The sequence below is a fragment of the Mytilus edulis genome, chromosome 9 (genome assembly GCF_963676685.1).
Source record: "Mytilus edulis chromosome 9, xbMytEdul2.2, whole genome shotgun sequence".
Taxonomy (NCBI): domain Eukaryota; kingdom Metazoa; phylum Mollusca; class Bivalvia; order Mytilida; family Mytilidae; genus Mytilus; species Mytilus edulis.
In genome coordinates, this window is record NC_092352.1 from 21,145,895 (window position 1) to 21,168,422 (window position 22,528).

The following is a 22,528-nucleotide window of genomic DNA, read 5'->3' on the forward strand; positions in this document are numbered from 1 at the left end:
AACCACAACTATGAAGTCCTTTTCCTCATACTGAATGGATGTTTTTGGTGGTAGTAGTAGTACGCAGCATCAATATTTCAACTACATGAATACATCTGTGTTAGGGAGGAAAAAGAGTAACCTAGCTCTCTCTCTCCTGCAGGTAAAGAAAAATCGTAACAAGTTACCAAAACGAATATTACTTTGATTCCTTTCTTGATTGTTTATGATCTAATCACCAAATGCTTATTAAGTTTGGAAGCGGTTAAAAAGTTATCAAAATACTTGTCCTTATGGAATGTGTGTATGTGTTAGAAATGTTGGTATAGATACGCATTTGCTATCTGTAGGGACTCTGTACATTTCAATTTTCATTTTTTTTTTGACAATTGTTGTACATTTCAATTTTCATTTTTTTTGGCAATTGTAAGAAAGGGAAATCAAATATTTTTTTTAATAATTTATTGATACTACATTTTACTACACTTTTGCACCACGAATGATAAAGGTCCATTGTCTGGTCATATCATCGTACTCTGATACATGAAGTGCTGGTCCTTTTATGACTAGGCAGAATGAAATATTCACACATTGCACAAGTTAATATGACGATTATGAATAATGAATATAATAGTATCATCATCACACGTTAATATCCAATTCAGATGAATAAAAAACTACAGCAAATTATAAATCGTCCAATGTTGTCCTTCTCCGTGCACAACTCCCGAATCTCCGTATTCATACGTTTGTTTAATGACTGCTTGCCCGGAGGTAAAATGAATTCAAACTCTCAAGTATAAGGTTAAGTATGACAAGGTGAAAAGTCATATTATTGAATTGCTATATATCACAGAAGTCTCTCTTGTGATAGCACGCCTTATAGTACAGTCACATACATGTGTAACATTTGATTGTCTACGATACCAAAGTTAATCACATCAATGTTCATATCAATGAAAGATCCAGACATGTGTAACCCTGAAAATATAATAGACAGCATAAGTTTATGTCAACAAAACTTGAGACATCATACATAACAAAAGGAGAAATAGACATCTAAATTTAACCATTATTGCTTGCAAATTTTCATTTACCTTACTTTTCCCATTGGTATATTTAATTGTTGCAATGAATATCAACAAATAAACCCACACTTCATATAAATTGTCTCCCTTGACCGATCCATTCTGTCCTCTTTCATATACCAACTGCTATTCTGTTTTCAATGTTTTTATTAAATACTCCAGCTATCTTCTATATCTACATCGCGAATCTTTACGTATCAGCTTTCTTGCCAAGCCTCCATCAAGCTGCATGCACTCAAATTTCATTTAGCCTCTTTTTTCCAACCCCCTTTTCCCTCAATCTTGAACCCTCTTTAGAAAACAATATAGTAAGTGTGTATAAACTTACCATATCACCACCAAACGTGATTTGTTGTGTAACAACGTTTTCTGTTTCATTTATAACACAACCATCTAACAAATCCTGATCCATGTCTTCGCCTACAAGATAAACATCACAAAACTTAACAGCTTTTAGAAATGAGATGTTATATGGACAATCTATCACATTTTTATGCTTTTTCATATTCTTTTACAAATTAAGGGATAAAATATTTAATATACAGGAAGAAGAACCTATTTTTTTTTTATCAACATCTTTTGCGAAAACTTACAGTTAATGTTAAGGTAAAGCTAACGCCATTGAAAGATATCAAAATTACTTAATAATAAAGTTGAACATGAACCCTGTTATCTTGTGCAGTCCTTGATCCTCTTCTTAACACTCTAAATGAAAACAGTTACCTGCACAACCTCGGGAATGATGGATTCTTTGAATTCATAATCACAAGGGGTGTGATGGATACTTTGTATTGATAATCATAAGAGTACTTAGATATATCATTTATTGATATGGTTTGGGTGGAGGAGAGTGTACTATACGGCCATAAGTTTAGCAGGTCTAGACTCATGCAATCGTTTCAAGTATAAATACAAGGGTATTGGTGGTGTACACATGAGACAATACAGTTACTTACCAATGGTAACATCAGCTGCCACAGATGACCAAATATCAATTGGTTCATCTTTAATCTCAACAATCTCTCTGGCTCCTGGACTTTCTACATTCAAAATTAACTGAAAATATATAACAACTGTTTAGAAATATAGCACTTGGTCTATATACAGTCCTTGGCAAAATCATTTAAATGAATTGATGAAATGTATGTGCAAAAAATGTACTGAGTATTATTATTTGGCTTTATATTAACATTTCTGCAGAAGAAGCTCAAAAAACACTTTTTTGATTCCTGAAACTTAAATAAAAAAAAAATAATCCCAAAGCATGCGAACAAAATAAGTTAATCAATGTAATGGCATGTAATGAAAAGTACCTCAACTAATTCTTCTTCCGTCATATCACTCTCTGTACTACAATTGTCATCATCTGAAACGGAAAAAAATAACAATATATTTTAGATTAAAACAGTTTCAAATAAATCATTGAAATTTTTGTTAAAACAATTTTTAATTAAAATATTTTTTTCAGCAAAGCAGTACTTCTAGGCAATCAAGTATCTATATTTCAACAAAGCAACCCTCCTGTAGGCAATCGCGCGTCATATAAGAGGTCCAAAGTTTTGGTTTTGCTTTTCCTATTTCAACCACTTGACTTTTACCCCAATAATTGAATATCAAAGAAAAAACTTCTGCTTCTGACATATTTCAAAATTGACAATATTCTTACCGCTTTGTGTATTATAAATAGCCATAGTGGTGTCCGGTAATGTAATATATCCTTGATTATAGGTAAAATTATGGCACTTGTTTTCAGGCTTGAAAATGGATAAATCTGAAGAAGAAAAAGGAAAAAAGACGTTTAAATCACAACAAACTAACAATGACATACAAACAGAAAAATTGTTTTGTTCAGCCTTTTTTCTGGTAAAATTAACCCATGGTTTCTTAATCGATTTTCCCTCTAAATAAATACCTAAGATATTATCATGTTTACATTACATCATTCAAGGACAAACTAAAATTTCAGACTTAACGAGTTTTTTTTTTAAAAGTTTTTAAAAAACTATATGAACTGACAATTATCTTTTCATGGCCGGTCAAATTTCCTCTACTCATGTGCAAGTACGCGCGTGTCTACGGATCACTGGGAACTATACACACAAACCTTAACACAAGAAATAAAAATCAGATAAGATTACGTACGATGTTGTCACTTGTTTAAGACAGAAATTACGTACCAGATTCTCCACAAATCTTTTCAAACACAGGAAGTTCATTGCTGTCTGTTGAAAAGCGACTATACCGTTCTGAAATCAGCTCTGGCTCAGAACCAGAGGTCGATACTTCATCTGAATCTCGTCGTGTTGGGGACTGGCACTACAAATAAAAAAAAATCATATACCATATATTTATAAGTAACAAATATATCGTTATAGTCGTTTGTGATAGGGGGAAATGTTTAAAAATGCATCTTATAAAATACTGGTTTTTTTTCAAGCAAATAATTGGATTGTCGTCTAAGCCATAGGCGGATCCGGAGGGGCTGGAGGTCCCGGTCCCCCTTTTGTGAGAAACATTTGTTTGGTTATATAGGGAATCACTGATACATGACTGAAGTGGGCCAGTCCGTGTCACCTCCTTACAAAAGGTTCTGGATCCGCCACTGTAAGCCTAAACCTCAAATCAACACTGGAAAGACCGAACATGTCCTGTCAAGAAAGAAATTTCCTTATCCTGTTTTTGAATTTCATATTTTCTAGAATCAAGTTACTAAGTAGTTTATTTATACAAAAACTATACACATACCTCATCAGAATCCTCCGACATTTCCTCCTCGTCCTCATCCGACTCACTGTCGGCAAAACGACGACATGGTTTATCTTGTAGTCGTTTAGATGCTCTTTTAGGGGAACTTTCAGTTTCTGTAATTTAACATGTATAATTATCAGTAATTACAATTCATGACATTATTTGTAAGTTAAATATATATATATCAGTGATGTTGCATTTGTAAAGGGTGTTTAATTAAGTGTGGCAAACTCTTAAAACAGTGGTACAGAAAGATTGTGACCTACAGAAAAAGAGCGGGCAATACATATTTCGTAAGATTTAAATTAATTCACTAAAAGCTAATTTAATATATATTTGTAACTATAATTACCTCTACACTGATTGTTTTGTTTTCTCTTTAATTTCATTTTCTTTTCGTCTAGAAATTTGTAGATTTTAAACGCATTGTTTCCCTTCCTCAGACCCCTATCTTTCAATTCCTCAACATCGGGAAGGCTGTTCAAAGCACAACGGAAATTAGCTTTCCATCGTTTAGGATCAGGATCGTCGCCGTCCATGAATTTCCCTAAAAAAACGAGTAAAACATATTTCTTCTATCTTTCTGAAGTAATTCTTAAACAAAAAGTTCCCATTTTAAGTTTCCAGTACATGTAATGAGATAATCTCTCACTTAAATATTGGCATATTTTTGAATTGGACTGTTTTACTGTATTAATTACTTCAAATTTTGTATATAGACCAGATCAGATCAAGTACACATTTTCTAATTATGGTAACTATGATGCTGTCTCTAAACGTGAAATACAAAGAGTAAGCAACTACGCATCATGAGAACTGTGCAAAGGAAGAAAATCACGTTGAGCAATTAGGTATGTCGTGCATGTATAGGGAAAATATTCTGAGAAAAAGTGCCTGTGGTAAAATGCAACATTATAACTATCCGCACTTGCAAATACCAGAAACAATACCTGTATGTCTGGCCCAACGTTCAAACAAATCAGCGTCATCACGTGGGTTCCAGCCTTGTCTTGCTGCATGCCTCCATGCAATCCTAAATGTAGACTCTCTTTTCGACTCCCACTTGACGCTCAAGACGTCCTCATTTAGTAACAAGTTGTACAACCAAGGGCGCATTTTCTGTCGTTCAATTGGCCTGATAGGCTTCCTTCCAGCTCCAAGTGAATGCCGACTGCTTCCTTTGTGACTCTTCTTCATTGTTGTGATTTAATTTAAACTGAAACGTAAAATTGAATTTAAAGTCTTACTGCCAATTTCAACTTTTTACCAATAAAGTAAAGCTGTGCTTATTTATCAAAACTTTTAAGATCTTACTGTATGTGTATCATTTATAAAAAAAAAAATAACAACACAAAGAAAACCCAATGACATTAAATTTTTAATTGCAAATGAAAATATTTTTATGTTCAAATATGCATGGTCTTTGCACAAAGGTTGGTCACCATGCAGTGTAGTGCGATACATCAATCCTCTCATCCCATCCCAATCCCCACCCCCATACCTAAATTAAATTTGTTGCATGCTCAGCTAAACAAACCGATGTAAATATAGATTTTTTTTACGTATCCGTTGACAATATTATGCACGCACAATAAAAAAAATTACCTGCCTATTTAAACTTCCATACTCAACCAGGAAGTTTTTACCGACCAAAGTCGGCCTTGATAACAATAAAATCTATAAATTTAAAGGCTGGCTACTTGCCAGTTTACGTTAGTGTTTGTTAAGATATAAAATGCTTAGTCAATAAAATATATCGGCCAGAACAGATCAGATGACAGTATTGTTAAGTCACCAGCATAGCCTAAATAGGTTTAAACTTCCACGTATGGTATAGTTGAGACGTAAAAACATGTATAAGTAATACATGCTTGTATTATTAATACCCACCATTGTTTACACGACATAATCGTTGAAATAAATAGTAAATGCCTCCATGAATTTTTCATTTTTCAAAAACTATCTAATATGAACATGCGATAACAACAATTAAAGGTGTCATATCTAAAAAAATTTCATGTCTTTATAAATTGCCACAGGTATATAGTATATCCCCACATATGAACATACGAAATTAATGTTTCACTTCTGACCGACTTGTTTAGATTATCAAGCCATGTTATACAGAATAAGAATATTTATTATTCCAATCAAGGGCCCTTGATGGGCAGCATAACATGTACACATAAAACTATACATCATGATTTGTAACAGAAAAACATTTTTATAAACTAAAATGAAACATTAAAAAAAAGTTCAGACAGATGTTATTATCTTCATGCTATAAAAATCATATACATTTAATTCCAGGCAGGATCAGAACCATAAAATCATTACAATTATCATTGTTATTACATGTAATGTTAGAGCATATTTGACACGTCAAGCTTATTTCAAAGAGCGTGCAAGGACCATTTTTCGACGTGACAAAATAGTTTTAAAAAAACACTGGCGGATCTAGAAATTTTCATAAGTGGGGGCCCACTGACTGCCTAAAAGGGGGCGGGGGGCGCACTCCAGTCACGCTTCAGTGATTCCCTATATAAGCAACCAAATTTTTTCTAAATCCGCCTCTGAAAAATACCCCTCAACACATTAGAATGTCAACTCAATCATGTTGTTATTGCTAGAATGTTTCTTAAAAAACCCAGAGAAAACAGAGAGTTGTTTTTTCTTAACTGTCTTCGTAGAATGCATCAACCAGTCAGGCCAAAAATTAAGAAACTAGACAGTAGATGTAACAAACTGCGTCGATTGTATACAGTTCGAGCGAGCGACTGAAAAATATTATAAACTGAAAGCAAAACTTAAAAGGTGTTTTCCCATCTCTAGATGGGGATTTTGTTTTCTCTATGCCGAAGTTTGCCATGCTTATTTATTAAGCAAACTTGCATGTTGAATATATATAAGCAGTATGCCAAAAACAAATAAAACAAAGACATTTTCAGAGTTATTGAATAAAATTTCTTACCTTTTAGCTAAGACGATTCTATTGAAAATGTATACTGTCTGATTTAAACGGCACTAAATATATATGAATAAGATCATGTGACCTCTTTTCGTCTATTCCGAGAATTTACATTGGGAAAACACAGTTTATTTATAGATCTTAATTTACAGTTTACCTTTAAATAGAACTTATGGTTTTCTGAAATCCATTTTTGTTGCTAAAAATAAATGCCACGACATTGATATAAATAGGTAATGAATTTCCCAATCGGATTGCAACATCTGGTTGGGCAGGAGCATGTAGAGTGTCGTCGATTCATTATATATTTCATTTTCTGATCAATAAACATTTTCATTATGTTTTTTAGATGCATATGATGGTTAAATATTATTATAAATATACTTTGTGGGAATTTTGGCGACTAATTTTACTGAAAATTGCAACCCGTTATTTTTGTATTCATTTCATTATTTCACTAAAAAGGAGTCTTTAATTTTGAATTTTCTTGGACAACTACATGATTTCTAGAAAGAGTACTCTGGAGGCCTTACACATGCATTATGTCACAGACAATGAACTAGATATAAATGATACTGTATTTGTAAAGGGTGTTAAATTCAGCCGTTGGTTCCCTTCTGCTGTTGTCTGCTCTATGGTCGGGTACAACGTTGTTGTCGCTTTGACACATTCCCCATTTCCATTCTCAATTTTATACTCTTTTTTTATCTGCCTGTCTGCAGTGCGATATTGTTGTATTTATTGTGTTGTGTCATCTGCTTCAGCAGTAAACATTATTCTCAGCTACAAAAAGACAGAATAAAATCAGATTGATTTGATAATTTTGATAAAAGGCGTCTACTTGAATAACTATGACGACTCGGGATAGTATTTTGAATTTTCCTTTGAATTAATATCAATCTATTTTGTTTTGTTCCATGAAATGAACCACAAGTTTTTAAAGTATTTTCAGATTCAAATAATTAAATGATCATGAATTATTGTGCATATTGTTGTTGTACAAAATGATAGCTAGATTCTTGAGTTAGATTAATAAAATGCTTATTTTATCTTAACTTTATATAACAAATATAGTTGGAATTTGTGCGTCGGATAATTTTCCTGAAGATTGGATGATCAGGTTATTGTTGTGAAAATTTTAAACATGTTTCTTTTATTTAAAACTTTGGAAAAATGAATAACGCTAGTCTCTAATAAATAATCAAAATGAGCATGGTCAAGAGTAACGGACATATGGTCTTGCACACCAGTGACCTGTCTATCCAAATATAGTCACAAACACTCGAATAGGGAGGTAATACACTAGCTCCACGGGTACGTCGGAGCCCTGAATGAATCTGCGTTTCAGAAATTGGGCATGGAATCCGAACCATTTCATTGGAGCTCAGATCCCCAAACTATTGCTCAGAGAAACCATGAGGTCTTAATCATCTGAAGCACAACAACATGTTGAAGCCTGGGAGCCGGGGTTAGATATTGTGGTTCAAATTCCATCGAAGAAATAATATAAGTACTTTAAATCCAATCTATTTTTTTTTAAATCCATCTTTCTATGGGTTAATTACGACGGATCAGATTTATAAATAGCAGGCAGACATTATTCAACAAATGCATTTTCTGAAAATACCACTACCTTTATAGACATGTTAGATTTAAACAATAAACAATTTTCTTACATTTGATACATACATCATGACTTTCATTTGCGAGTAATGGTAAAATAATAACTATAAATGGAAAAAAGCTGCGTATATGTTTACGTTTTAAAAATACAAAATAATTGGGTTGAAGATATTTTTAAACATTAAATCCTGATTAAACCAAAACTATGTTTTCTAAAATTTCGACTTACCAGATTTAAATGTTACAAATATCCCTATAAGTGCAAGTCATTACACCTATGATAAACTTTCGGTGGTCACGCAAAATGAATCAACAATGCTATACCTCACTTTGATTGTTTGCGTAAACTTAAATACCGTCTATCTCGATACAATTTAGAAAAACAACTGTACCTAGTTTATATTCGACTTATTTTATGGACTAAGTGTTTTCTCATCCCTTGACGTCCGTCTTTTTCGTCTTCGTCTGTTAACTTTTACAAAAAAATCTTATCCTCTGTAACTACTGGGCCAAATTTAACCACACTTGCATTTTGGCTACAATCATCATTAGGATATTTTGTTAAAAAATTGTGTACGTTGACCACGCCTGCTAACAAACATGACAGTTACTTATCGTCTACATACACCAAAAGTTTCATCCAAACTCTCATTACTCCAAGTCGAGTAAAGTCTCACCCCAAACAACATCAAAACCAAGTATAAAATATATTTTGCATCCTATTAAAACTTTTTTTCATTTTTAGCTCACCTGGCCCAAAGGGCCAAGTGAGCTTTTCTCATCACTTGGCGTCCGTCGTCCGTCGTCCGCCGTCGTCGTCGTCGTCCGTCGTTAGCTTTTACAAAAATCTTCTCCTCTGAAACTACATCATTGGGGTATCTAATTTAAAAAATGTGTCCGGTGACCCCGCTTACCAACCAAGATGGCCGCCATGGCTAAAAATATAACATGGGGGTAAAATGCAGTTTTTGGCTTATAACTCAAAAACCAAAGCATTTAGAGCAAATCTGACAGGGCAAAATTGTTTATCAGGTCAAAATCTATCTGCCCTGAAATTTTCAGATGAATAAGACAACCCGTTGTTGGATTGCTGCCCCTGCATTGGTAATTTTAGGGAAATTTTGCTGTTTTTGGTTATTATCTTGAAGATTATTATAGATAGAGATAAACTGTAAACAGCAAAAATGTTCAGCAAAGTAAGATTTACAAATAAGTCAACATGACCGAAATGGTCAGTTGACCCCTTTAGGAGTTATTGCCCTTTATAGTCAATTTTGAACCATTTTTCGTAAATCTTAGTAATGTTTTACAAAAATCTTCTCCTCTGAAACTACTGGACCAAATTAATCCAAACTTGTCCACAATCATCATTGGGGTATCTAGTTTAAAAAATGTGTCCGATGACCTGGCCAACCAACCAAGATGGCCGCCATTGCTAAAAATAGAACATAGGGGTAAAATGCAGTTTTTGACATAACTCAAAAACCAAAGCATTTAGAGCAAATCTTACGCAGGTTAAATCGTTCATCATGTCAAAATCTATCTGCCCTGAAATTTTCAGATGAATCGGACAACCCGTTGTTGGGTTGCTGACCCTGAATTGGTAATTTTATGGAAATTTTACTGTTTTTGGTTATTATCTTGCATATTATTATAGATAGAGATAAACTGTAAACAGCAAAAATATTCAGCAAAGTAAGATTTACAAATAAGTCAAATGACCGAAATTGACAGTTGACCCATTTAGGAGTTATTGCCCTTCACAGTCAATTTTAACCATTTTTCTTAAATCTTAGTAATGTTTTACAAAAATCTTCTCCTCTGAAACTACTGGGCCAAATTAATCCAAACTTGTCCACAATCATCATTGGGGTATCTAGTTTGAAAAATGTGTTCGATGACCCGGCCATTTAACCAAGATGGCCGCCACAGTTAAAAATAGAACATAGGGGTAAAATGCAGTTTTTGGCTTATAACTCAAAAACCAAAGCATTAAGAGCAAATATAACGCAGGTTAAATCGTTCATCAGGTCAAAATCTATCTGCCCTGAAATTTTCAGATGAATCGGACAACCCGTTGTTGGGTTGCTGCCCCTGAATTGGTAATTTTATGAAAATTTTACTGTTTTTGGTTATTATCTTGCATATTATTATAGATAGAGATAAACTGTAAACAGCAAAAATGTTCAGCAAAGTAAGATTTACAAATAAGTCAACATGACCGAAATGGACAGTTGACCCTTTTAGGAGTTATTGCCCTTCACAGTCAATTTTAACCATTTTTCTTAAATCTTAGTAATCTTTTACAAAAATCTTCTCCTCTGAAACTACTGGGCCAAATTAATCCAAACTTGTCCACAATCATCATTAGGGTATCTAGTTTAAAAAATGTGCCCGATGACCCGGCCAACCAACCAAGATGGCCGCCATTGCTAAAAATAGAACATAGGGGTAAAATGCAGTTGTTGGCTTATAACTCAAAAACCAAAACATTTAGAACAAATCTGAAGAGGTAAAATTGTTTATTAGGTCAAGATCTATCTGGCCGTAAATTTTCAGATGAATCGGACAACCCGTTGTTGGGTTGCTGCCCTTAAATTGGTAATTTTAAGGAAATTTGCTGTTTTTGGTTATTATCTTGAATACTATTATAGATAGAGATAACCTGTAAAAAGCAATAATGTTCAGCAAAGTAAGATTTACAAATAAGTCAACATGACTGAAATGGTCAATTGACCCCCTAAGGAGTTAATGTCCTTTATAGTCAATTTTTAACAATTTTCATTGGGCTAAGTTCATTATAGAGAGATAATTGTAAGCAGCAAGAATGTTCAGTAAAGTAAGATGTATAAACACATCACCATCACCAAAACACAATTTTGTCATGAATCCATCTGTTTCTTTTGTTTAATATTCACATATACCAAGGTGAGCGACACAGGCTCTTTAGAGCCTCTAGTTTTTTATTTTAACAATATGAAGCATTTTTAAAATAGTCATACTTTTAATCTGAGTTAACCTGAAAATTAATTCTGTGTTGTCATTATGTTTGTGTATATGTGTTGCTTTGTTTGACTGTAATATATTGTACCTTGTTTTGTGGAGAGGACTTACATAGACTATGCATGTTGCCCAATCCAATTCAATTTATTTGAATATACTAGAACACACCCGTGATACTTTTTGGGACCCCTTTTCAAATTGACCCATGTTAAAGGTCCAGGGGTCGAAAATGAAACTTTGTTTAATCTCAATAAAAATCGAATTCTTGCAGTTCTGTGATATTCTGAATCTAACCGTGTGATATAGATTTTTGATTTTGGACCTTGTTTTCAAACTGATCCACATTGAGGTCTAAATGGTCCAAAATGAAACTTTTTTCGATTGTAAAAAAGAAATGAATTCTTTGGGTTAACTAATATGCAGATTTAGATTTTTTATTAAGGGCCCAGTTTTCAAGTTGGTCCTAATCGGGGTCAAAATTAAACATTGTTTGAATCCAAAAAAGATGAACATATATTCCTTTATATGTTTAATCTATTTATATTTTGGATATGCACCTCGTTATCAATTTGGTTCAGTTTCAAAGGGTCCAAAATTAAGCTTTGTTTTATTTCATCAAACATTGAATTTTTGGATTTCTACGATATGCTGAACTAACCATGTATGATTTTAGATTTTGACCATAATGGGTTAATATCCACTCTTTCAAGCTCTTAGACCGCATTCATTCTCTGTCAGATACCTATGTTATGTTAAATAGTTAATCACAATCCAAATCCAGAGCTTTATCAAGCTTGAATAGTGTGTCCATACTTGCCCCCAACTGTGCTGCTGGACGTATCAAGCAGCGCCCTGTAAACCTTTTAGAAATCTATTATGCCACGGAAGTGTGGGATAATATGCTATCCACTTAAATTAGCAAACATCCAATTGGTAGCCGCGTGTATTGTAACAGGTCTTCCAATTTTCACTAAACTGATTTCAACTTTAAATTATCGCAGGTCTGAGGTTGGCACAGAAACTAAACTTAAAGGAGACGAAGAAAGTTCCTTATGTTTTATTCATAAAAAAAAATACACCATGCAGATAGATTACTATTGTAATATTTTCCCTCCATGTAAAGCAACACCAACTATCAGTTGCGAAATGGTCAAGATAGTATTGTTTCGTTTCATTTGTAAAATTTTCCTTACTACTGAATCTTTTATTCCTTTCACAATATGAGACTGGAATAAGCTGGATCAAAAATAGAGGCGAAAAATACCCAACGGATATACAAACTCATAAGTAAATACTTGGCAATTTCATGGCAAAAGACAAAAAAACACAACAGAAAATTAACTACAACGTAGAAAACTAGAGACTGAACAACACGAACCCTGTCCAAAAAAACCGGAGTTGAATGCATGTACCCGGAAGGGTATGCCGATGCTGCTTAACTAGAAGCACCCGTCGTGTTTCTCATGTAAGTACAAGCCAGGTGATAAGTTAAATTTGGTAGGTTAAATCGAATGACAAGAGTACGATATTGATGCTTTAGTAGTTGAAACATATCAGTTGTCATCTGTGAAACAGATTATTCAATATCGATCAAGCAACTCGTGTTGGCTTCCGTAAAATTTCGAAGGGATGATATTAACTTAAACATTTTGGTTAAATATCTTTCTTGTAGGCAGCAATTCTCTATGTAAGAAATCATGAGAGGAAATGCACGATCTGGAATATTGTATCAACTGGGTGACATATAGTCCATGCAAACGATGCTACATAGTAATGGAAAGTTTACAATTGGGAAGCTGAAATCATCCCTTTTGTCGTAAAGATTTGTTATCTACCAATCCTCATTGTCAATTTCTAGATGTAAGGTATGCCATGATGTAAGGCGAACTTAACTGTATCTGTTGTATCTTTTATTTCAAGTTTGATGGAATAGAGATACTAGTAAGTTCTACATAGTCACCAAACTTTGCATTAGTGACATGCATTCCGTTTTGGACAGGGTTTGCGTTGCTCAGTCTTTAGTTTTCTACGTTGTAGTTAATATTCTGTTGTGGTTTTTTTTGTCTATTGTCCTGCCCTTAATATAGACCAATTTAAAAACGGGACCAAAAATTAAAAATCTAACCAGATGCTCCGCAGGGCGCAGCTTTATGCGACCGCAGTGTTTGAAGCCTGAACGGTTGGGACAAGTATGGACACAACATTCAAGCTGGATTCAGCTCTAAATTTGGATTGTGATTAAATAGTTGACACAGCATAGGTTTCTGACACAGAATAAATGTGGTCTAATAAACTTAAAAATAGTTTTTTGCCTTTAAGCAATTCACTTTGCTGTTGAATATTAATCCTCTCAAAAAAATGTTTGAGGAAATTTTCTTTTTATTTATGAAATCTGAGATGAGAAAACTTGAACCCGCCCTTTTTTTCACATCCCCCTTTCCCTTATTCCAAAGTTGATCTCAATTCAAATTACTAATGGAGTTTGCAACAATAACTACTCATTTTAATACATCATAAAATATTGAAATGTAAAAAAAGTGCTTGTTATCACTGAATGGAAAGATTGTTTTAGTTTATCAGTTGGTAGTAAAAGTGAATATACATTGTATATTGTATAAAACAATGATTTAAATTGATTCAACTACTATTCTGGACAAAGAAAGATAACTCCAATTGAAAATTTCTTGCTATTGCACAATATTGTGCAATTAGATATTTCTTGCTATTGCGCAATACTGTGTAATTGAAAATACTTGCTATTGCACAATATTGTGCAATTGAAGATTTCTTGCTATTGCGCAATACTGTGTAATTGAAAATACTTGCTATTGCACAATATTGTGCAATTGAAGATTTCTTGCTATTGCGCAATACTGTGCAATTGAAAATTTCTTGCTATTGCACAATACTGTGCAATTGAAGATTTCTTGCTATTGCTTAATACTGTGCAATTGAAAATGTCTTGCTATTGCACAATACTTTATATAATAATTTTGGATCCTGATTTGGACCAACTTGAAAACTGGGCCCATAATCAAAAATCTAAGTACATTTTTAGATTCAGCATATCAAAGAAGCCCAAGAATTCAGTTTTTGTTAAAATCAAAATTATTTTAATTTTGGACCCTTTGGACTTTGATGTAGACCAATTTGAAAACGGGACTAAAAATTAAGAATCTACATACACAGTTAGATTCGGCATATTAAAGAACCCCAATTATTCAATTTTTGATGAAATCAAACAAAGTTTAATTTTGGACCCTTTGGGCCCCTTATTCCTAAACTGTTGGGACCAAAACTTTCAAAAATCAATCCCAACCTTCCTTTTATGGTCATAAACCTTGTGTTTAAATTTCAAAGATTTCTAATTACTTATACTAAAGTTATTGTGCGAATACCAAGAATAATGCTTATTTGGGCCCTTTTTTGGCCCCCAATTCCTTAACAGTTGGAACCAAAACTCCCAAAATCAATCCCAACCTTCCTTTTGTGGTCATAAACCTTGTGTCAAAATTTCGTAGATTTCTATTTACTTAAACTAAAGTTATAGTGCGAAAACCAAGAAAATGCTTATTTGGGCCCTTTTTGGCCCCTAATTCCTAAACTGTTGGGACCAAAACTTCCAAAATCAATCCCAACCTTCCTTTTGTGGTCATAAACCTTGTGTTTAAATTTCATAAATTTCTATTTACTTTACGACGACGACGACGCTGACGCCAACGTGATACCAATATACGACCAAAAAATTTTCAATTTTTGCGGTCGTATAAAAACACAGTTAGATTCGGAATATCAAAGAACCCAAATAATACGATTTTTGATGAAATCAAACAAAGTTTGATTTTGGACCCTTTTGACCTCAATACGGACCAAATTGTTAACAGGGCCCAAAAATCTAAAATCTAAACACATGGTTAGATTTAGCATATCAAAGAACCCCTTATATTCATTTTTTTTTTAAATCAAACAAAGTTTTATTGTGGACCCCAATTTGCACCATCTTGAAAACTAGGCCCATAATCAAAAATCTAAATATATGTTTATGTTCAGCATACCAATGAGCCCCAAGAATTCAAGTTTTGTTAAAATCAAACTAGGTTTCATTTTGGACCCTTTAGACCTTAATATAGACCAATTTGAAAACGAGACCCAAAATTAAAAATCTAAACACTAGTACACAGTTAGATTCGACATATAAAAGCAGGGGCGGATTTAGTCATTTCAAAAAGGGGGAGGGGGTTCCCAACCCAGGACAAAAAGGGGGATGTTCCAACTATATGTCCCCATTCAAATGCATTAAGCCGCCAAAAAAGGGGGGTTCCAACCCCCCGGACCCCTCCCCCCTGGATCTGCCAATTCAAAGAACCCCAATAATTCAATTTTTGATGAAATCAAACAAAGTTTAATTTTGGACCCTTTGGACCTCATGTGGACCAATTTAAAAACTTAAGACACGGATAGATGCAGCATATTAAAGAACCCCAGAAAAGTTTTGATGTTTGCCCCTAATTCCTCAACAGTTTGTTCCATAACCCCAAAAATCAATCCCAACTTTCCTTTTTTGGTATGGAACCTTGTGGTACAATTTCAGAAAGATCCATACACTTACACACAAGTTAATATTGTTTGGAAACTAGAAAAACTTATTTTGACCCCTCGTTCCTAAACTGTTGGGATCAAAAAACCCTAAAATCAATTCCAACCTTTCTTTTGTGGTTTCAAACCTTGTGTTGAAATTCATAGATGTCAATTCACTTAAACTAAAGTTATTGTCCAGAAACTAAGTGTCTTCGGACGACACTGATGACAACGTGATACCAATTTCACAGTGTAGATACTATTCTGTACGCTATCCGGAAGTCGCGATTTTCGAAGCGAGGATTTCAAACTGGCTAACAGAACGGTTTTGTTTTGGTGCTTTTTCTCATCATTTGTTTACTCCTATATCTATAAAGTGTTTTGCACATCTTAAATGTATGTATAACATCATAAATATGAGTAACTGTAACAAAAACATGCAGTAGAATATAAAATATTCGCGTGCATCACACCAACTTCATAGAAAAAAGTGAAATCGATTGACAATTTTGCTCTCGTAGTACAAAGCAGATAATCTTTTATTGCGAATATTTGCATCAGTTTACAGTAAAATATATACTGTTTCAATATTCCTACCGTATTTAAGTAGAATGTTCGTATTTCAAATAAAAAAATATGCTTTCCTTGAGGAACCCAAAATAAATTACTGTACGATCAGTCTAAAACTGACTGTATTCTAGTAGCGATTTCAGATTTTTTGTCTGTATGACCAGTCGTGATTTTGAAGAAAAAAAAACAACAACAAATGGAAGTTTTTAACGACCTTGACTGAAAAATAACGGCAATTTGAAGGTATATACGTGTCTATGTGATATTATGATTGTGTCCATGGAACTATAACGTGTAATTTCTTTCATCAGACAATACAAATATATTTCTGATGATTTTTGTAGACGTCAAATTAATTTTTGTTCCGTCAGTCTTACTTAAAATCAAATGCCTAAAAAGCAATACATGATTCGCTTGTGGACTGTATTAGTGTGTCGTTGCAGTTATCTGTTTAACTATTACATTTTTAAAGACTATTTACAGCGTCTACCGTTGATCAATTGGTGATTACATACATCAAGCCTGTCTCTTTTAAAATGATGTTATATTAAAATTTTGTCTTTGGCAATTCATAATTTTGACCAAAACTTAAGTGAAAATTATTCAATTTTTACAATTTGAGTTAAAGTATTTTGAAGTTTAAATTTTATTTTATTTTCTAAAATTTCTCCTTACATAAGTTACATTATTTTTGGAATGTTAATTTTTGATAAAGAAGAATGACATACAACTTTAATATTTAGATTACGTAATTAAGACGGATAACAAAGAGACATGTAAGTGCTAAATTATTTACTTTGGATTATGTACCTTACATGTAAATTAAGGCTTTTGTTAAACAACCTTTTCCTATTACTCATGTGTGAAATTGTTTATAACACCTGTCACCCATGACTGGATTATTGACCAACCAGTGAAAATAGGTTGTGGTCAAGGGAGCTAAATTACAAGGTAATTTTTGATTGGTGAAAACAGGAGAAAGTTAAGAAATCAGTGATCATGTGACCACGCCCGCATGGAAACAATCTATGTTTTCAACGGTCACTTTGATTACTGATTTCAAATAATAAACATCAATATTTACTAGAACTTTCTCTTGTTTTACACCAGGTAAGTTGAAATATATTTTTTGTATTTTTTGTTTTATTTAAATTAAAGAGTTTAAATTACCTTATATTTTTGGAAAAGCTAACTAAAGTTAAGATTCATTTAAGAAATTCACTTAAATTATTTGTATATATTTTGTAAAGATTTTATTTGTTTCCATTGAGATTAATTATTTTTATGTTGGTTACGCTTAGGACGCGATGCTTTATTTATGTAAACAATTGAGAAACGTTTCGAGAATTTATTTAATTCAAATCTATTCTATGTTTAGAAACATTTAGTTAATTTTATAATAGTTATTTTTAAAAGTTTATTTAAAGTCCGGAAATATTTCATATTGTATCCGTATTAACTTTTAAGTATTATAATGTCCAGGGGAGATAATTTGTAATTTTTATTTGCCGGGAGAAATGTCTTTTGTTGATAAAGCAATGATTATTGAGTTAAATCGAAAGCTAAATAACAAAGACATGAAACCTTATTTTCTACTTTATTATTCTGTAAGTTGTGTTATTATATTTTGTATATAAATTATATATTAAGTTCATAAAATAGGTTATGGTAAGCGACACTTGTTCGCAAGATTTCAGTTTGTTTACAAAATTGTTTGAACATTTTGAATTGACTTTTGAACTTAAATTTAAATTGAATTTAGTTAATTTTATTGTATTACACACATACACGGAACTCGTGACAGGAGTACATGTTTGTTGCTAAGCAACATGGGTATATTCTTTATTTTAATATTTTGCAATAAGAGTAATTACTGTTAAGAATTATGCAAAGTTATTCTACATACAAATTTATTCAGAATAAATTGTATTTGGTATTAGATTGTATGCGTTTAAATATTAAGATAGTATGGCAATGATTTTATTAATTTTAAAAGTTTATTGTTTCCATAGCAACAAATTATTATACAAAACATTTGAAAATAAATATCCTTTTTAGTTGAAATGATTCGGTTTATTTAACATATTGTATTATACATTAACCTGTACGTAAAGTTTTGTAAAGCTGTTTCACTTGATAAAATAGAGTTTGGGCAAGTTTTGTTTAATTAGTTAAAATTTGCATAGAGTTATGTCCCTTAATTTTGTTCATTTGTGAAATTCTAAATTTATTATCAAGTGAGACTTGCTATTTTATTGTGTAAAATCTGTAGCACTTTGATTACTGATTTCAAATAATAAACATCAATATTTACTAGAACTTTCTCTTGTTTTACACCAGGTGCTAAAAGTCATCAGACACAGCACAGAAAGTCGGTACAACATTTGGTGGAGAGACCGAAAGATCCAAAGCTAGTCCCAAACAAGTAAGAAGATAACATCAGTACCATACAAATGCCAGCACCACTGAATAGCTACCTTCTCCGAAGTCAAGATACTATAAGACCAGAAGCAAGAGTGCATCAACAAGCAACAGAGACAACAGCTTCAACGTCAACAGCTTCAACATCAACAGGTCCTGTCCTATTAATAGAAAATACGTCAACCTTGACCACACCAACAGCATCAGCAACATCAACTGCATCAACAGCAACATCAACAGTATCAACTGCATCAACATCATCAACACCTGCAGTAGTCCAAGTGATTAGAGAAGTAAGTGTGAACATGCCTTCAGGAATTAACCTCAACAATTATGATGGGAAATCATCTGCATCACAATGGTGGGGATACTTTATACGATGGACCCTCATACAAAAAATGTGCGAACAACAACAGTGTAATTCCTTCCCATTCTTTATGGCAGATGGTATTCCAAAACAATGGTTTGCAACACTTTCAGAAACTGTGCATAATTCATTACAGCTATTGAAGGATGAATTTTTCAAACGCTTTGAAAAATCACAAGGGCTGTTTGATGTTAACATTCTTCAATTGAAACAAGGCCAAAACGAAAGAGTGGATGAGTTTATGGCGCGATTACAAGAAAAAACCACAGGACAGGACATTCCTGACAACATAAAGATAGGCATTGCAATTCAAGGTTTCAGAGGGGAGATAGGGAAAACAGTCCACAACACTTTCCCAAAGCCAAATACTTTAGAACAGTTACGGGCAATTGCAGAAAATGCAGAAAAATCCGAACAACTTGTACCAGCATCGTCAATAACTGCTGATACGATTGCAGCAATACTGGAGGCCAAGATGCAGGAACCATTAGAGGAAATTAGAAGACTGCATACCTCGATCAACATGGCAAAACCAAACCAGCCTCAACAACAGAACAAACCCAGGTACAACAAACCAAGACCAAACTATCGACAAGGACAGGGTTACCAACAACAACACGCTTTTGTACCGCAACAACAGTACATTCAACAACAGCCAGTAGTGTATAATGGACAACAGTACAGCCAACCGATGCCAGCAGCAGTACAGAATCCATATCACCAGCAGCAGCAACAACAACAACAAGATGATGGTTCATGTGAAAATTGTGGTATGTTTTGTGGTACTAATTGCCCAGCAAGAAATAAAGAGTGTTTTAATTGTCATAAGATAGGGCATTATGGTCGTAAATGCAGAGGTTCACAAAAATCTGGTCAAAAACCCCCTTTTCACCGCTAGGGATTCGCGCCTGTCCCTAGGCATTTGTCAAAGGATAGGCACAGAGGTAGAAATTCTTTTGCAGAGGTAAATTTGGTATTGCCTATGCAGAAAAATACTTCAATTATTGATATCAATGGCAGAAAAACACATGCATTGATTGATACTGGTGCAGAAATTACTTGCTGTAGTTTTGATTTTTACAGCAAGTTGGCCCTTTCTGATAAACTTTCGCAATCAGATATTCCATCAATTAAAGGTGTAAGTGGACATAGGTTACAAGTGCTAGGAAAAGTTAATTTACCAATTTCATTTAAAGGTGCTGTTTTTAATTATCATGTTTATGTTATAGATGGGCTACATCATTCTTTTATAGTAGGTTGGGATTTTTTACATGCAAACAAGATTAATATTGATTTTTCTAAAAGTGTATTACAGGTACCAGATAAAGAAAATGCAGATATACCTAAAGTATGTATGATACAGACGTCTAGTACTGGTCTTGCTAGAACGTATTACCCTGTCACTATTTCTCCATTTTGTGAAATGAATGTTGGTGTCAAAATTTCAAAAAGAAATTCAGGAGAAATAGTTCTTTTGGAACCAGTAAGTAATTTAGCGGATTCCAATCTTACGAGTGCTAAATGTTTGATCAAAATTATTAAGAAAAGAGCGGTCATAAGATTGATGAATCCTACAAATCAGAAAATACACATTCCCGCAACAAAAGTGCTTGCTTCTGTATCAGACATCGATTCAAATTGTATTCATGATTTAGATAATAACATGCCATCTGTTGCTAGTTTACAGCAAACTAAGGAAGCCAAGGAACCTATTAATTTTGATTTCAGCACATCTGATTTGAATTCTGAGCAGAGACAGAAAATGCAGACATTTCTAGCTTCATATAGAGATATTTTTGCTACTAATTTATCTGAATTAGGTTTTACTAATAGGTACAAGCACAGAATTGAAACTTTTAGGGATTCCAGGCCAGTCAAAATGGGATTCTATAACCAGTCTCCTCATATGCATAAAGAAACAGAAAAGCATTTGGTAGAAATGAAGAAAAACAACATCATCAAAGAATCAACTAGTGAGTATCATTCACCTGTTATATTAGTGAAAAAGAAAACTGCACCGGGTCAGCCTCAGCAGTACAGATTTTGTGTGGACTTTAGAAAATTGAACCTTCAAACAAAAAATTCGTCCTTTCCAATTCCACGGCTAGAAAACGTATTTGACACGATTGGTGAGGTGCAGCCTCAAATTCTGAGTTGTCTCGACCTTCACAGTGGATTTTGGCAAGTCGAGATGGATGAGGAAACAAGACATAAATCTGCTTTTATAACTCGCAATGGTGTCTATGAATTTCTCAGAATGCCTTTTGGTCTTAAAAACGCTCCTATAAGTTTTCAACAGCTCATGTCTAATGTTTTACGTGGTCTCAATTGGCAATTTGTCTTAGTTTATGTGGATGATATTTTGGTATTTAGTAGGAGTTTTGAAGAGCATCTTTCGCATCTAGAACAAGTTTTCACTCGTCTTCGTGATGCAAATCTCACGTTGAAACCAAGCAAATGTGTGTTTGCAGCAAAAGAGGTGAAATACTTAGGGCACATCATTTCAAAAGAAGGTATTAAGGTGGATCCTGAAAAGACAAAAGCTATTAGTACTTTTCCTGTCCCTACAAGACAAAAACAGGTCCGCTCATTTTTGGGAATGTGCAATTATTATCGACGCTTTGTTGATTCATATTCTAAGATTGCCACTCCTTTAAATGGGTTGTTAAAGAAGGAAAGAGAAAGAAGTTTTAAATGGAATAGGGAATGTCAAGTAGCTTTTGACAATTTAAAACAAGCTTTATTAACACCTCCTGTCCTGGCTTACCCTGACATGAATAAACCCTTTATGCTGACTTGTGATGCTTCAAATTCAGCTATTGGTTTTGTTCTAGGTCAATTAGACAGTCAGAGAAAAGAGCGTGTCATTGCTTTTGGTGGTAAAAGTTTATCCAAAACTGAACAGGTTTGGAATACAACTGAAAAAGAGTGTTATGCAGTAGTTCAAGGTGTAAAAACATTTAACACTTATCTTGCTACTGGCAAATTCACTATATATACTGATCACAAAGCATTGACATATCTTATGAACCAGAAGGCAAATACAGGTAAACTTACAAGATGGGCAATGGACTTGCAGCATTACAATTTTGAGATTAAGTATAGAAAAGGTTGTAACAATCAAGTAGCTGATGCTCTCAGTAGACGCTCATATCCTGAACAGCCTGACGATGAAAATGAAGT

The 22,528-nt window shown here is 33.5% G+C and overlaps 3 protein-coding genes across 7 annotated transcripts in view; 2 read left to right on the forward strand and 1 right to left on the reverse strand.

The window, feature by feature from the left end:
- LOC139489648 (leucine-rich melanocyte differentiation-associated protein-like) overlaps positions 1-22,528 on the forward strand; it is a 511,226-nt gene that overhangs the window by 414,676 nt on the left and 74,022 nt on the right. The window lies entirely within an intron of this gene.
- Positions 427-8,804, reverse strand: LOC139487793 (interferon regulatory factor 1-like). 5 transcript variants are annotated; one of them, XM_071272888.1, is made up of 11 exons: positions 8,636-8,796; positions 6,787-7,566; positions 4,766-5,031; positions 4,168-4,362; positions 3,813-3,928; positions 3,245-3,383; positions 2,734-2,838; positions 2,381-2,433; positions 2,024-2,123; positions 1,396-1,487; positions 427-960 (listed from the first exon to the last, which is right to left on the reverse strand). In XM_071272888.1, the coding sequence occupies exons 3-11, from the start codon at positions 5,010-5,012 to the stop codon at positions 928-930; spliced, it is 1,080 nt and encodes a 359-aa protein (XP_071128989.1). In that variant the 5' UTR covers positions 5,013-5,031; positions 6,787-7,566; positions 8,636-8,796; the 3' UTR covers positions 427-927. The 5 variants fall into 5 exon arrangements, with proteins under 5 accessions (XP_071128989.1, XP_071128990.1, XP_071128993.1 ...); XM_071272889.1 differs by lacking the exon at positions 6,787-7,566 and having other exon boundaries at positions 8,636-8,804; XM_071272892.1 differs by lacking the exons at positions 6,787-7,566; positions 8,636-8,796 and adding an exon at positions 5,706-5,814.
- On the forward strand, positions 17,918-20,245 carry LOC139487790 (uncharacterized). Its single transcript, XM_071272882.1, has 2 exons — positions 17,918-18,164; positions 18,898-20,245. Exon 2 carries the CDS (start codon positions 19,011-19,013, stop codon positions 20,241-20,243), a length of 1,233 nt encoding a protein of 410 aa, XP_071128983.1. The 5' UTR covers positions 17,918-18,164; positions 18,898-19,010; the 3' UTR covers positions 20,244-20,245.

What these genes read in the sequence shown, in the direction of transcription:
- LOC139487793 (XM_071272889.1), bottom strand. Translation starts at nt 5,012, where the DNA reads ATGAAGAAGAGTCACAAAGGAAGCAGTCGGCATTCACTTGGAGCTGGA. An exon ending in ACAAAACAATCAGTGTAGAG is followed by an intron (nt 3,929 to 4,167) that starts GTAATTATAGTT and finishes GTTAAATTACAG; the next exon opens with AAACTGAAAGTTCCCCTAAA. An exon ending in AAAGATTTGTGGAGAATCTG is followed by an intron (nt 2,839 to 3,244) that starts GTACGTAATTTC and finishes TTTCTTCTTCAG; the next exon opens with ATTTATCCATTTTCAAGCCT.
- LOC139487790 (XM_071272882.1), top strand. Translation starts at nt 19,011, where the DNA reads ATGCCAGCACCACTGAATAGCTACCTTCTCCGAAGTCAAGATACTATA.